General features: G+C 46.6%; 1 protein-coding gene across 6 annotated transcripts; it reads left to right on the top strand.

Moving 5' to 3' along the window:
* The first annotated feature begins 721 nt into the window (after positions 1 to 721).
* On the top strand, positions 722 to 15,286 carry atn1 (atrophin 1). Of its 6 annotated transcripts, none has more exons than XM_049583560.1 (10): positions 722 to 1,023; positions 2,858 to 2,998; positions 3,419 to 3,520; positions 3,935 to 4,054; positions 4,234 to 7,061; positions 7,225 to 7,441; positions 7,585 to 9,121; positions 11,078 to 11,245; positions 11,397 to 11,577; positions 14,562 to 15,286. In XM_049583560.1, exons 2-10 carry the CDS (start codon positions 2,972 to 2,974, stop codon positions 14,593 to 14,595), a joined length of 5,214 nt encoding a protein of 1,737 aa, XP_049439517.1. In that variant the 5' UTR covers positions 722 to 1,023; positions 2,858 to 2,971; the 3' UTR covers positions 14,596 to 15,286. The 6 variants fall into 6 exon arrangements, with proteins under 6 accessions (XP_049439517.1, XP_049439521.1, XP_049439523.1 ...); XM_049583564.1 differs by having other exon boundaries at positions 7,588 to 9,121; XM_049583566.1 differs by having other exon boundaries at positions 7,588 to 9,121; positions 11,078 to 11,221.
* Positions 15,287 to 16,219: the final 933 nt, after the last annotated feature.

Below are 16,219 nucleotides of genomic sequence, written 5' to 3' on the forward strand. Positions count from 1 at the left end.
GAGGTCTGCAGAGCCGCTTGACTGGACACACCGCTGCAAGCTTCCCCCAGACAGACAGACAGACAGGCAGGCAGGCAGACAGACAGATAACATAAGAGGGCACGATTTAATTGTTAATCTTCTAATTGTTTAATTATTCGAGTTGGTGGTTTCTTTGTTGAGTCGCTGACTTTGTCTGTAAAATGCTCCCACAACCAGACTGTATTCTCTGCTCACAGCTGCTTCCTGCTTGTTTGGCGTTTAAAATAAGTGAGGCCTGAAAGAACAAAGAGCTGTTGGACATTTCTTCTTCCTCTTCAGGGTTCATGGCGAGATACAGCCAGTTATTCAGTGAGAAGCAGAGCCTCTCCATACAGTAAAGGTGACTCTAGAGGGACTCGGCAACAGAGAGACAGAGAGAGAGAGAGACCCTCCCTCTTGATCCCCTCCCTCTTCAGAGTTTTGGCCCTCTCTCTGCGCCTCTCTTCCTCCTTCTCCCTGCCTCACTACTCCCTCCGTCTCCTCCTCTGTCCTCCCCCTCTCTCCTCATGCAAATCACGCCCTCTCCTCTCTCCCTTTCTCTCACCCGACGTGCATCCCTCTCTCTGGCTCACCCCTCCGCTAAAATTGTGACTGTAAGACCGGAGAGGGGATATATATATATATATATAATAAAAAAAAGTGCAAGTCGTCTTAGAGGAAGAGGGGGAGTAGGTACGGTGGGAGAGGGGGGGGCAAAAAAAAAAAAAAAGAAAAAGGGGGCGAAAGGGGGTGGGGAAGAGACGAGGGTACGCATCAATTTGTAGTCTTCAGTTGGCACCCCTGTTTTTCCCTGCAACGAATAGAAAGAGATTTCTTCTTCTTCTCCTGCATTATTGTTATTATCGGAGCCCGTTGCAATATGAGCCAGCACAAGCCTGTGTTGACAGACGCCTGGGCTCTGAGGTGTGCGTGTCAGCGTGCAACATAAAACGACAAAACAGAGAGGAGAGAAAGGAAAGGGGAGAGAGTGAGAGTGAGAGCACGCATCGCTGGATATTATAGGTAAGTAAAAAAGGGAAAAATGGATGCTTATGCTGTGCGTTTTGGAGCTGTTCCTGCTGGCCACGTTTGTGCTCTCCCTCCCATTTTTTCCCTTTGTGCGTTAATTATCATCATACTCGTGCGTTATGGCCAAATTATGTCCCGGTGAATTAATGTTAATAGAGTGCACGACGCGCACCCACATTCCAGCGAGGGAAAGGGGAAGGGAGAGCCGGTGCGAAATGCCCATGATTCGCCATTCCATATCATCTTTCTTTTTTTTTTAAAGATGTGCAGCGTCTAGAAACAGCACTGCACAGGCATCCATTCTGATTGTGAACATGTATGTGCTGCTCGAACACGGCTCCCCCACCGTCGTAGGTGGACCGTGTATCGCCGTGGTCGTCTGAGGGGCAGGCGGCGGAGCGGCAGCAGGTTTGGCCGGGTCTCCTCTGCATGTGTATCAATAACATTTGCAGGAAGAAAGAAGAAAGAGTCGTTGCAGTGCTCGCTCGCTCGCTGGTGATGTAAGCAGAGCAACTGCATGCTGCTGCTTTGCATCACATGCAGTGGTCACTTTGTTGATAATGCATGTGCTGTGAGTGTGTGTATGTGTGTGTGCGTGCTCGCGTGTGAGCATGCAGGAGGGGATGTTAATGCTGGTGTATGTAAGTGCGTCCTAGTTGTTTACTGACCATGGACAAGGACCTGCCAGTGGACCACAGACAGGCCAGTAGCTGCCACCTGTAACTGGGATGCATTATGTGTACAGGAACCCACCGGGCACTGGATGTTTCCTGTGTGACCAACTTGGTCATATGTTAATCAGGGCTGACTGTGCCTTCACTGCATTGCCTGTAAATGCCATGTTGTTGCTGTTATGCATATGAAGTGTGGTTGTGACAGTTGAGCTTGTACTCTGATTGGATCAGTCACTGCAGCATGCACTAATAATTAATGCATAGCCATGTGTAGTGGAGCTGCTTCAGGATTTATGGGAATCAACACAAAATCAGTGGCTACTATATTTACTGGCTGCACAGCAGAGAGTGTACAATAGCTCTGCTAACCGTTCCGCCAAATATATCTTTTTTTTCCCATCCAGTGGTGTGGACTATTTATATCCTCATTCAATATACATGAGCCATTTTTTCATCATAGTGGTACATGAATGAATGGATTAGGCGAGCCCTTGCAAAGAAGTCCACCTATGTTGTCAGGCACACCCGAATGGATAAAGGGTCTTGGCATTGTGCATTTCCCTTATGGCTAGCTGGATGGATAAATAAGAATGTGATTGTGCCGGCTACAACCAGGTCATGTGGGTTAACCACAAGTGGCTGTGGGTTTTGGCTGTTGTGGTGAAGGTGGAAGGAGGGGGGTGTGGTCACATATTCTCAAGATGTTTGCTAGTCTTCAGCAGGCCAGCATCCAAAATACAGCACCTCTTCGGCTCCTGCTCTCAATATCTGTTGTTTGAATGTTATAGTACCTAATTATACTAAACCCATGCATTCTGTTAGTGTGAGTGGGTTAACCTATTGTGCTTGAGTGTTTTTTCCTTCACTGCTGTGGTGAAGCCAGAAGCCTGAGAGGAAACAGTTTGGAGCGCAGTGAAAAGCAGTTGTGCCCGATACAGTGTGAAGCATGCTGGGAATTTAAATGTTGCAACAGTGCTTTTGCAGTTTTAAAACTGTTTTTTCCATAACGTCGAATTCTTGAACTCCACACTCGGTGCAGACGGCAAGCGATGTTGCTCATCACTGCATCCCTCACTAACGTTCTTCAGCACAACATTGGACTCTCTGAAGGATAAAAACTGAATAATGCCTTCTTTGTTTATGCTTCTTTACAGGTTTTGGTAGCTCTCATGGTGTAACACACACACAGCCCAGTCAGTAAGCAACAGGAACCAGTTCAGACCCTGCAATGGCTTGTGTTGTAAAATGGGCGTTTTAAAGAAGAAATAATGAAAACACGGACTCACAAAGAATCGGTACGAACAAGGCCTTCGTCTATTTTTTACAATGAGGTCAGGGATTGTGTACCTGCCTAGTACGTTTGGGAGTGTGGCTACATCATAATTAGTTCAACATGTGATAGTATTTCAAAATAAGCAGGATGACTAAGATGTAAATTATTTGTTTAGTTGTAAGATTCCACATTTCCTCTGCTCCCTCCTATCTTTTCACCTCTCTGCTGTTTTTATTCTCCACTTGTTGTTGCCCTCTCTACATTCCACCTCGAACTGATCAAACTTGAGTTTTCTTTTGGTTTTTATTAAATCTATTTTCACTACAATCAACACTTACTTCTCTTTGTATGTCTACTTATTCCTGTAATTCTGCATTGATTTACCCTAATGCTGTCCCTCCACCCCATGTCTTTCCCCTTTACTGGATTTTGGGTTTTGCAGATGCCCATGCGCAGTGGGCGCCGGCGGGGGGCGAGTGAGGAGAGAAGGGGCAGACGCCCGCACCCCAGCCCCACTCGCCCTGAACGCAATGATAGACAGACGGTTAGAGCACACCTCTTTTGTCTCTCCTGTTGTTGTTTTGGCCATAAGTTTATGTGTGTGCATGCAACTACAAAAGCCACAAGCGATAAAGAGCGGTGCCTGTGTACTGAATTTTGTGTGTGTGTGTGTGTGTGTGTGTGTGCTGTCAGTGCATGAGTCATCAGTATGATTGCCACAGACATACCCTTGCAGTGTCAGTATTGTTCGATAGTGTGTTTTACAACGTAGCTCTTTGAAATCTTTGATGTTTCGTGTCTGACATTGATGTTTTGTGTGTGTGTGTGTGTGTTTGTGTGTGTGTGTGTGTGTGTGTGCGCGTGTGCATGCAAGTGTTGCTTTGTTCTAAAAACAGTCATAGGCCTATTAGGGATTCAAAAGCATCGCAACAGAATTAAAAGTCTTGTGTTGTTTTAGCAAAGAGGTGCTGGTGAGGAATTGGCTGGAAATCGCTTCAGTCGCAGATCACAAGGGCATGATTCATCAGAGAGTGAGGGGGAGGAACTTGTGTCTCCTCCAAAGAGGCAGAAAGTTCAGGTTTGTGTTACATTTCATCAACCTGTTATATAAAGACTAATTATGAAGCTTTGATTCAGCTAAATCATCTGAAAGACACTGTCTGAGCTGTTAACAGTTGTAGTCTTTGCTTCTACAACAGCACCACATTCACAAAATTTACAGTTTTACCTCATCCGCAAATCATCTTTTCTTGTCAGGATTCGGCCTCTACCCCAAACCCTCCAACATCAACACACTCGACTGACAGCTCGGCTCCTTCCACTGTCCCACCTCCAACCTCAGTTGCCAGCCAATCCCGTGAGAGTGACAACGAAGACGGCCAATCCCAGGGCAGTAGGAGCTCAGTTGTAGGGAGCCTGGCCAATAGCAGCAGTAGTCTGAGCAGTGGGCGGGATATAGACCAGGACAATCGTTCCTCGTCCCCAAGTCTCTCCGCTTCCCCTTTGGGTAGCCTGGACTCTGATTCGGATGGCCCTGACTCACCAAAGCAAGGAGAGAGGGAACGGGAGAAAGGCAAGGAGGGAGGAGTTGGGAAGGTGGCAGGGGAGGATAGGAGAGCACTACGGGAGGGGAGAGGGGAGGAGTCCTGTGGAGATGGAGAAAAGCGGGATGTGGATGCACGGATGGAAGACTGTCCGTCTCTAAAGCCCCCCTCTGCTCCATGCTCTTCCTCTGGTCTGACTCCTTCGCTCCGTGGAGCAGGGGACTCATCAAATGACAGCAATAGTGGGAGGAAGTCCTATTTCTCCCTGGACTCCAAACTGATGTGTAAAGTTGAGTACGGTGGGCAGACAGGTGTTGATGGTGCACTAAGCGGCAGCAGAATGAATTCCAAAGCCAGCACACAGTGTGTGTCCAAGACAACTATCTCGGGAGGAGATTTTGCCCATAACAGCTCCAACATTCCCCACTCTTTACCCCCTCCTCTTCCTCCTCCACCTGCCCTGAAACCATTAGAGCTCGGGGGACAAAACCTGCCTGCTGAGGTTAAGATAGAAAGAGACAAAATAGAAAAGGCAGACAAACTCCTGGACAAGGCTCAGTCCACTCCTCCCTCTCTGTTGCCGCAGACTGGCCCCCAGCCGCAGTCCCAGTCCCAGCCTCAGACCCAACCCTCTACCCACCCTCACCACTACAGCTCCACCAGCTGGCAGGGTGGTACAGCAACTGGTTGCCAGGGGAGCTGGGGCTACACCCGTTACCCTGGCAACCACCACCCACACCAACCACAGCACCAGCCCCCAGTGCAGCAGCAGCAACTTCCGTCTGTTTACAACCCTCCATCCTCTCGCCACTCCTCCTCCCACCCCTCTTACCTCCCCCATCCTCACCCCCACCCCCACAGGGAGTACCTTCCCAGGTATGCTGGAGGGGGAGGGGACAGAGAGAGGGGGGCTGCAGGAGAGAGGGAGAGGGGAGTGAGGGGGGAGTGTGCAGGGAGGGAGATCAACAGGGAGTTCTCTGCACCCATTGGCAACAGCAGCAACAATAGTAGCGGGAGTAATAATAATGCTGCTTGTGGTGGGATGAGTGGGTCCAACAGCATCCAAGGCAGGGAATTTGGGGGTCTGCCAGTGGGTCAGAACCGGGACTTCCAGGGTTCGGGGAGAGATGGACCTAACTTGGGTTCTGAAAGAAGAGACTTTGGTCCAGCTTTCAGAGACAGGGAGCGAGAAAGGGACAGGGATCGGGATGCAGGGAGGGAATTTCCTCTGCCAAACCAAAACCAGAGTAGGGATTTTGGCCCCAATGGAACTGGAGGAGGGCATCCTAGAGACAAAGATGGAGGCAGATGGGGGGAGTTTGGGGGACAGACAAGAGAGGTTGTAGGCAGCAGTAACCCAAATAACTCCATCCCCCAAGGAAACCCCCCAAGTTCAACCAGCGGGCTACCTGTCACCCCCATGCTGAACCGAGACCCACCTGCATCACCCCAAAGCAACCCCAGTCACCCTTCCCATTCTTCCCTGCCCCCACACCCCCACCCTCATCCCCCAAACTCATCCAGCCGAGACTTCCCTCCTCCCATGGACCAGGCACAAACCCCTTCCTCTGGAGCAGACCACTTTCACAGAGAGTATCCTCCCACTGGAGGAAAAGACTTTCCTGCTGGGGCGCCTCCGACCGGCACAAATCGAGAGTACCTCAGTCCCCCTGGGGTGGCTCCAAACCTGGGAAGAGAGTATTCAGGGCCTGGAGGAACCCATCACCCCCACCCATCTCACCCCCACTACCAGTCTGGGCCCAGAGACAGAGAGAGAGACTCAACCCTGAGAGAGTCTGGTCTGTACCAAAACCGCGGAGGCCCAAGTCAGCCTCCTGCGCTTTCTCCTTCTTCTTCCTCCAGCCATCATGGACACCCTCCGAATGCCCCTTATCCCCCTCCACCCCCTCCTCTACCCCCACCTCAAAGCTCCCACACCCAGCCGCCTCCATCAGGTTTGGCACCCAATGTACGTCCCCCACACTACCAGTCCTCTGCACAGACTCCTCCAACACCCCTGTCTCCATTACCCAGCCCATCCACAAATCAGATGGGAGGCTTCTCATCTTTTCCCCCTGGCTCCTCATCTGGACCCAACATGCCACTTCCTGGGCCAGGGGTGTCATCCAGCTGTTCGCCTGGATGTCGTCCCTCCCCTTTCCACGGCACTTTGAACAGCCACCCTCCCTTTAGTGGAACATATCACTCTAATGGGAGCAGTAACATGGTCAACAGCAATAGCAACAGTAGCGCACCCAACAGCAGCAATACCAACTCGCAATCGCTCTCGCCTCAAAATGTCTCTAAAGGACCTCCACCTCTTAGTAACTCGGCCAGCAACAGCATTTCAACCCCGGCTTCCAGTTCTTCACTTCCTGGTGGAGACGGACATTCAGATTCAGGCCCACCTCCCACTCCTGTTATCAAAGAGGAGCCAATAGAGGAAAGGGAAGAGACTGAAAGCCCACCACCTGTGTTGAGAAGCCCGTCTCCTGAACCCAAACCTGTTGATATTCCCATCCACGCCAGCCAATCAGCACGGTAAAGTCAAAATTGCATCATCATCCCATTTGAGACTGTGCATCGCTCTGTTCAGTCCCTCTTTATGTGATTAGACGTAATTAACAGTAACGGTGATTGTTATGATGGTGATTCTGGTGGTTGTGATAATGATCTATTCCCCTGCTGTGTCACTCGTGTCCAGGTTTCACAAGGTCCTCGATCGTGGCAGTGGGAATTCCTGTGCCCGCAGTGATGTCCTCTTTGTCCCGTTGGACGGTTCCAAACTGTGGAAGAAGAGGAATGAGGTGATTGAAAGGGCTCGCAGGGAGGTCGAGCAGCGGGCCAGAGACCTCCGAGAAAAAGAGAGGGAACGAGAGAGGGAGCGTGAGCGTGAGAGGGAACTGGATCGACATCTACAGGTGTGCACATTTGAGCGTGATAATTATGCAGCGTGTCAGATTTAATGGATTTGATGTCGATTAAACTGGTCATTTTAATGGGAGGGGAGTAAAGCACATCAGGGCAGAGGTGATTTACTGTCCTTTACTGTTTTTCCCTGCAGCAGCAGAAGGACGTCAACGCCTCCGCAGTAGGCCGCCAGGGCTCCTCTCTCTTCTTCCCCTCCTCATCTTCTATTATCCTCGACCCTTCATCTTCTTCCTCCTCTTCCTCGGGCAACTCTGTCTCCCACCCTCCCCCTCACCCCCAGCATCATCCCTCACACCCGCATGCTCACCTTGCTCAAGCACACCATCTCCACCCCTCCCTCGCTCACTCTATCCCCCACTCCCTCCTCCTGCCATCCATGGGTGGGGCATCAACAGTGGTTGGCCCTCAGGGAGCCCTGGGAATAGGTTTAGGAGGTCCATATTTAGGCCCTGACACCCCAGCACTGAGAACCCTAAGCGAGTATGCTCGTCCTCATGCCATGTCACCACTTGGGGCGGCGAGTCGTGCCCAAGCACACCACACACAGGTTCACCATGGCCATCCTCACGTCCACCCTTCATTCTTCCTCCCTCAGTTTCAGAATCATGCTTTAGCCCACCCGCATCACCTGCCTACTGATGCAGCTACAGCTGCAGCCATCCTGGGCTTTTTGTATGGTGGCAGCCTTGAGGGTGGTCCAGGTGTTGGAGGTCATGCTGGGGTGGCAGGGGGCCCAATACCTGGAGGGATTGGGGGTGCAGGGTTAGGAGGAGTTGGCTTCCCTCATGCGGTAGCTGCACATCGAGAGCGGATAAAGCCAGGATTTGAATTTAAGAGCGATGAGCGGGTTTACCCACCAGGGGCCATACCTGATCCTACAGCTCTCGCCCTTGCTCACTCTCATTCTCATGCCCATGCTCATGCCCATGCCCATGCCAATGCCCATGCACATGCACACTCCCTGCTACTTGGAGGAGGTGCAGCAGGAGCTAATGAGGTGGCACTTTATGGCACTCCTCCTCCCCCAGCTCCCCCTGGCCCCCCACACCTCCAGAACCCGGCCCTGGCCCCAGTAACTCGACCTCCCAACCCTCCTGCCCCTCAGACCCTGTCCAATCCACCCCCTTCATCTCTCCTAACACCGTCTGTCCCCTCTCACCCGTCATCTGCACCACCGGCTGCACCCCCAGCCCCGGCAGGCCCTGCTGCTCCTCCGCCAGCTCCTCCTCCACCTGCTCCACCGACCTCCAGCGCCTCCTCACTTCATCACCCGGTCCCCCATTCTTCTTTTCCCAGCTCCCTGTCCTCTCATCTGCCACCAGCCACTGCTCCAGCCGCTCCCCCTGAGAACTACCCCACTCCCACTCGCTCCCCCGCCTCTTACGAGCGAGACAGGAGTGGGGAACGAGAGCGGGAGAGGGAGAGAGACAGAGCAGCTTTGCCGGCCTTTGGGGACAGAGAGCGAGAAAGAGAAAGGGAGAGAGAAAGGGGAGGAAGTGGTGGAAACGGAGCAGGAGGAGGCGGAGGAGGAGGGGGAAGTGGAGGAGGAACCGGTGGAAACGGAGGTGGAGGAGAGAATCTGGGGCGTCTTCAGATGTTAAACGTGACACCTCATCATCACCAGCATTCACACATCCACTCACATCTTCACCTGCACCAGCAAGACACAGGTACTAACCACTTCTACTACAAATGATGTTATTGTCACTATCAACTGCCTTGAGATTTCACAGATGTGTTACTACGGAAACATTTTGTAGTCAAGAAGTCAATTTTAAAGATTGGTGTGTGCAAGATTTGTGTAATTAAAAGTAAAAGGATAAGGCTAGCAATATTCTAGTGTAGACCTGGGAACGCTGGGAAATTTCTGTTGTACTTTTAATGTAAATTATGTGCCATTATGAGTGCATAAAAGTTAATTAAAATAGAACTATAGAGGTGCCAGTGGTGGATTCCCAGAGCCCCCAATAGAGGTCCGGGCTAAACCCTGAAATGCCCTAAATCCTAAAATACCCCTGCGTACATCCGACCTGTGTGGGGCTGCTGTAACTGCATTTGCCCTTTGGTAAAAAAAAAATTAATGAGGACAGAAAATGTCCAAAGGTTAAAAGAGGCAGTTTATTATATATATATGTATGCTGATAAATATTATTAATGGATGTTTATTAACTGGCCCCTGGCCTCCTGCACCTTTACAAAAGTTGCCCCCAAGCAAAGGAAGTTCAGTTTCCCTGCCATAGATCATTGTTGTCCAAAAACTAAAAAAACAAATCCATAAAATCCATACTTTTGCACTGCATGACACGTTGCTTCTTTATAATGAACACGGCTGCAGCGTATTTCTGATTGACACACCAAATGTTTTTTAATCGTTGGCTGAAAATAGTCCCAAACAAATGCACTATTCAGTAAGAGTGATATTTGCTAAAAACTACATTTTCCAGCTGTTTTATGAATTGCTGAGCCTTTTAAAATAAATAAATAAATATAACGATATACTTGTGACCCATTTTTAAAGGTTTCCATCTTCAATAGGAACAAATAGGCTCGAGGTTGTTTTCCACAGACAAGGCAGGGGAAGTCAAGGAATAGTGAGAAGTAGGAAAATCAAAAAACATTGCCAACGTCATCCTTTAACGTCATCCTTTAATTATAAGTTGTTTTGTATTAGTGTCGTTCAGCCCTGAACAAAGGTATTCTTTGATCTCAAGTGATATTGGGTCATAAGTTTCGCTGAGACATCTGACTCATTTGTTCAAATGTTCAAAGTTACTCAGATCTCAGTTTGGTTAACATTATCCAGCAGAAAGTGTTTGATAAACAAGAGAGGCCTTTTGTCTCCAATATTCTTACATGTTTAAAGTTTAAATATGCATCATATTTTTTAATTTCACATTTACGCTTTAGCAAAAGCCATCATGCTCACTGAATGTGTTGCCTCCAGAATCCAGATTTCTCCCACTTTATTCAACCGTCTCAGCTGCTCGTGTGTTACCAAGAATCAGGCGTCTTTTTAAATGTCCATTATTGTAAAAAATCAGATTTCTATGTTATTTTTTTGTTACGAATCAGGTATGGGTGCTATATAAATACAGTGAAAGTATCAAAATGCTGAGTTCACAGAGAAATGCACACAATCCATATTCAGAGACTGTGCCTTCAAACAAGCTGTCAGGACATTCATGAAGTTGTGATGTCACAACTGCACTGTATAATACAATACTATACACAGTACCCACAGTGCAATTACAATTATTGTTGTGGCTGCGATGATGATGCAAAGACGCCAAGAGCACAGATGTGGAAGACCTTGAAACACAAATCAGAGCAAACTAGCCTTTTTTGGGAGGGTAGCTTAAAGAGACACGCGCTAAAACGGAGTGTTTTAGGTAAACAGTGAATACAGGTATAGGCAGACAGCGTGAGGAAAATAAAGTGTTTTTTGCACATTAAAACATGTACACATGTTCTAGCAGAAACCCAAAATACAAGAATGAATTTGAAAATGAACATAATATGGGACCTTTAATGTAATGTGACATACTGTGTGCATTATCTTTGTTTTGAATTCATAATTTACTCTTATTAAATATCTTTGTATTTCCTATTACATCACTGGCATCCAGCGACGGGCGGGGTACACCCCCTGATGGACCCGTTGGCGTCGGGGTCTCCTTTGGCACGTCTCCCTTACCCAGGAGCCACACTCGGCACCCCCATCCTGGCTCACCCCCTCACTGACAGCGAGGTGCTCCGCCAACAGCTGTTCGGTGAGGAGAAGGCTCCTCGTCCATGTACTTGTTCAGTTTTTTTTCTCTAAAAACTCTACAGTGCTAAAAAGTTTACGAAGAGACTTTTTGAATGTGATGATGATGATTGACTGTGGTTTTCCTTTTGTATCTCCACCTGCTCCTCCTCTTTCTCTCTCTTTTTTTTTCATTACAGGTGCTCCTTTCCGTGACCTGCCCCAGCCCTCCTCCCTCACTGGTCCCATGTCGGCAGCCCATCAGCTCCAGGCCATGCAGCAGGCCCAGAGCGCAGAGCTGCAGATCCAGAGACTGGCCCTGGAACAACAGTGGATCCATCACCATCACCACCACTCCCTCACCCAGGACGAGTATTACAGGTACAGAGGCTCTGTGTGTTGTAACTGCCAATGTCAATGCAGTATGGATTACATATATGTTGAAAGAATGCAAGTAAGAATTGTTTTTATCGTTGATCGTGCAATCTGCAACCTCAGCGCCAGATGCCATTGAGTCCTACAAACTCTTCAAGTGCCGACCCGCGAGCCACATCCAGCCCATCAAAGCTTTCCATTCAGCCCACAGAATCTAACTTTAAAGCAAGGAATCATATCCCAATAACCATTTATCCGATCTACTTCACACTTGGTGAGCGTACTCATGGGTACTCAACTCACCTTTTTGAATTTGGTGCAGTTTGGATGGTTGACACGTTCAATTCAGTTCAACTTTGAATAAACAAGCAAACAGCGCTCTGCGACTCTGTGCAGTGGCAGCGGTGGGGTTTCAGGACTTCAGTTGAGCATGTCATGTCTCGCCATGTATATGTCACCGTGTTTCTGACCAGCAGTAGATCTGTGGTGTTTTCTTTGCCCTATTAACTTATAACCAGGGAGGAAAGGAGGCCCGTACTGTCCTGTACTCTGTACCTCTGAAAGATTCGGTGCTGGTGTGCAGCACCAAGAAGACGGGACAGCAGCTGCCTGACTAAAGTAGTTTTTTAAAATTGTTAAGATATTCACAAAGTCGAACTCCCTGGATCAATAACTCATTAGCGAAATGTTGATAAAACACAAATAATGCTTCTTTCCAATCGAGCTAACGAGCCACATTTCATCGAAACAATCCGTCATCCGAGCTGGACGGATAACGTTGCCCTACTGTCTTTGTACAGCCTGATGTGAGCCAAGTGTGAAGGGACCGTCTACAAAGTGCAACACTAAAAAGAAAAATACTTAATAAAATTCACTCTTATACACTATAGTGTCACCAAATATGAAAGAATGAAACAATCATTTTTTATGCGCCTAATGTTTTAAAATTCAATAACAGACAGACAGTTGCAGACAATGTTTAAAAATAGCAACATAATTCAAATATCTAAACATCAAAATGATTGTATAGCTGTTTGGGTCCAGGTGTATTGTTCAGGATCCAGAGAAGTGTAGTGTTGAGTGTGAAGCTGTTTGGATGAGCGTTCTCAAGAAAGCCGCAAGCAGCAACACCACAGGCCAAGCAATTATAGCTCCTGTTCTGAACAGGCAGGTTTTGAACGGGCACTGCACTACTATTAATTAATTCTGAAAATGTGAGGAGGAAAAAAATATTTATGATACAGTATAAAGGATATCTATCTTGTTTGTCCTATAATGAAGCAACCCCCCAAAAATTGAGATGGAAATAATTTAATTAGGAATGACTGACCAACCCCAAATATGTGCGTTTGACCCGTGGGTGATGAAGACATTATGAATCCATTTGATGCAGCGGGTTCAGTAAGATTTCTATAAAAATATTAAATGTCTAAAAGTAACAAAGCTGCATCCCGAGTAAGTTATTAATAACTTACATAAACATGGCACACAGAAGTCCACCCTCTACCTTCTCTTCCCTTTCTCTGTCACTGTGTCTCTCACATACACACGCTGCAGCACTCAGTCTGTGTCTTTGTCCTCAGTCTTGAGGGTTGTGCTACTGTAATGCTTAAAGTTGGCGGTTTGCAGGTCAGGTGGAGTTTGGGTGGTTGATTAACCCATAATTTACAGATTGGGCGGATTGGATTGGATTAGTGAATCTGAAATTAATTCCAGTCTTTCATAAATGGGATGCTACTTGGGCCTTATCTTCATGCAAGAATGGGGACAAACTCATACCTTATCTTATTTGACATTTAATTTTGTTAATTTTTTTTTTATTAATAAAAATTTATGGTATTTGAAACAAGTATTGATTAGATTATTATATACATATATAAGTCAGGCCCTCACAATGTCTGCTTAGAAAAATTCTGGCCCTTGGACAAAGCTAGTAAATGACCCCTGGTCGACACCTTTAGTTGTGAAAGTCTGTCTAGAAAATGTAAAATATCTCTCAAGAAGTTGTCTTCAAATTGCTTTTTTTTTGTTCAACCAACAATCCTAAGCCCAAAGATATATCTTATATATCTTATAAAAGCAGAAAATCTAACCATTTGAGAAGCTGGAACCACAACATTGTGGAATTTTTGCTAAAGCTAACTACTGGAATGATGCATAAATAGTTTCAGGTCTAATGTTATGGACACTATACTGTATATAATATAATTTTGGTGCACTGTCCTAAAAGTACACCCCAGTGTTCTTAAGGTGCTGAGCAGGCCTGAACCCTCCTGGTGCTGCAGACTCTGAGACCCAAACCTGACCTGAGACCCAAAGCTATGTTTTCTATATATCTACATCTTATCTTGTACTCAGTGTTACTTCACCAGGTAAATACGAGTCATTGGCTACAATCTTTCCCTCTACCCACTTTGCACTGTGAATCTACCTGCAACAACTGACTTGCATGGAGAAATGTCTTAAAATCTCGAGCCTTTATTGGGAAACATCAGGTAGCAGACACCTACATGTCTGGTTACTACATTTTGATTGGCTTTTTAACAAGCTTTAATCAGCGGCTGAGTCCACAAACAACACAAATTAATAACACCGCTGCTGTTGTTGCTTTAGATGAAAGCCCAAGGTTAGTAATGCTGACATTTGGCAGCCTTGGGCATGTTCACAAGCTGTCGATTAGTTTGTTACAATTGGCTTGCCCAACAAAGAAAAAAAGTAGTTAGAAAGCTGGCAATATTCTGATACATCTCGGCTGTATAGGACGGCTTGGCTGTGTGGCACAGAGAGTTTTTTCTGCACATAAGTGTTGAAAAATGTGTGTATTTGAAGCCTGTAAAATATGCTCTATGGTTACAAAAAAAAGCTTTAAATTACAACATTATTTTGGGAGTAAAAGCTGCAATTTTCTGCACTGAAATTGAACCCCAACCTGAGCTGTGACCTTTAACTTCAAATTGCACTCTAATGTGGTTTCTCCTCTGACCTTTTAGTCACCTGAAGAAAGAAAGTGACAAGACCCTGTGAGGGAGGGGCACGACAAAGAGCAGCATGGAGGAACAAAAAAAAAAAAAAAAACGAGGGAGAATGTGTGCAAAAATGAAAAGAAAAGCACTGAAAACAATGAAGGGAGAAAGACTCGAAGCAAAAGCTGGACTAATGGATGGGGAAGAAAACAAGAAGATTTTTGAAGGATTATAACAAAAGAGGGAGGAAGGCGTGAAAGCGTTGCACACTGTCCCTGCTAACTGCACCACGTTGAAGATCCAGACTCCAGCGCTTCCCTGCATAATGTTCTCAAACTCCAGTCCTGTTTTGTATCGTGCTCTGTACAGTATATTAGACGGGGGCGGCAATAGTGAAGTACAGTATGTGTAAATTACTTGATGCCAGAAGGAATGTGTACATGAGTCTCTTTTATGTCATTGCATGTAGCTAGGCGCTTATTCTGAACTGGTGGAACTTTTGGTTCTATTTTTAGTAATTACCCCCTCCTTTGTATCTGAGGGGCGTTCTATATGCATGAGACCAGCAATTTAGTGTTATGTTATGTTTATGATCAATAGTATTGTTATTATGATTAATGTCGTCTGTTTGTTGATAATGATATAATTATATATACAGTACATATTATTTGTATTATTTTTTTACATTTTCATGGTATGGCGGTTGGTTTTTATTTTTATTTTCAATTTAACTTGTGAAACAAGATGCAAATGAAGGCAAAAAAATCTGGAAATAAATTATAATCTTTTTTTGCTAGTCTCTGGCGTATTCATGCGTGCACTATTTTTTCTCCCCCCCTTCTCTCTCTGTCTGTCTCACATACATTCAGACTGTTTGCCCCGTCTTTGTTTTATACAAGTCACTCATGCACAAAGCATATCAAATTCCTCACTCTCCTCCCCCTCCCCCCTTCTTTCTGACTCCCCCCCCCCCCTTCTTTCTCTCTGTCCCTCCCTCTGTTGGTTGAGTGTAGCTAATAGGAGACACATGGGATGAGTGTGAGACATGGGAGTTGAGGCGCTCCAGTGAACACCAGCCACCCTGTAGAGCGAGCATTCCTGACTGCACAGTAAAAATGAAAAGAGAGGAGAAAAAAAAATATAAAGAGAGAAATGAAGAGGAGAAAGAGAGGAGGAGCTGCGAGAGTGTGATTTACTGCTGAAGGCTCAGGGCTGTGTGTGTTCTCACCGTGTCCGGCTGGAGGAATCTCCTTCAAACGGACACGGATCACTGAAGACGGCCTTCATGTTGCAAGACAGAATCACTGCTGGCTCACAGATTTGGGAGACATGTAGATCAGGGCTAAACAAACTTTACAATATTCATATTTTATCATAGTGATGCTCTTTTTAAATAGTCCTACATGGCTCTCCAGATGCCTAAAATCTACATCCCTCTTCATTTATGGAATTAAAGCTCCTCATACTGATGTGACATTGATTGATGGTCTTATCTGTACGAACCGTCTCAGTCAGGAGGTGTGATATTGGATATATAGACTGTATAGGGCACACTTGTGAGTTGGTATGTAGGTTGTGTGTCATTAAAAGTCACCTTGAATAAGTGTGTCAACATAATGTAAAGTATCCTCTAGCAGGACAAATCTGATTTTCCCCTCTGGTGACATCACATCTGGGGGATATTC

Source organism: Epinephelus fuscoguttatus, linkage group LG8, assembly GCF_011397635.1.
Source record: "Epinephelus fuscoguttatus linkage group LG8, E.fuscoguttatus.final_Chr_v1".
In the NCBI taxonomy this organism is placed as follows: domain Eukaryota; kingdom Metazoa; phylum Chordata; class Actinopteri; order Perciformes; family Serranidae; genus Epinephelus; species Epinephelus fuscoguttatus.

Bases quoted from the DNA above. Each gene is read 5' to 3' on its own strand.
- atn1 (XM_049583560.1), top strand. From the start codon at position 2,972: ATGAAAACACGGACTCACAAAGAATCG. The intron at 2,999-3,418 runs GTACGAACAAGG...TGGGTTTTGCAG, and splicing joins CACGGACTCACAAAGAATCG to ATGCCCATGCGCAGTGGGCG. The intron at 3,521-3,934 runs GTTAGAGCACAC...GTGTTGTTTTAG, and splicing joins AACGCAATGATAGACAGACG to CAAAGAGGTGCTGGTGAGGA.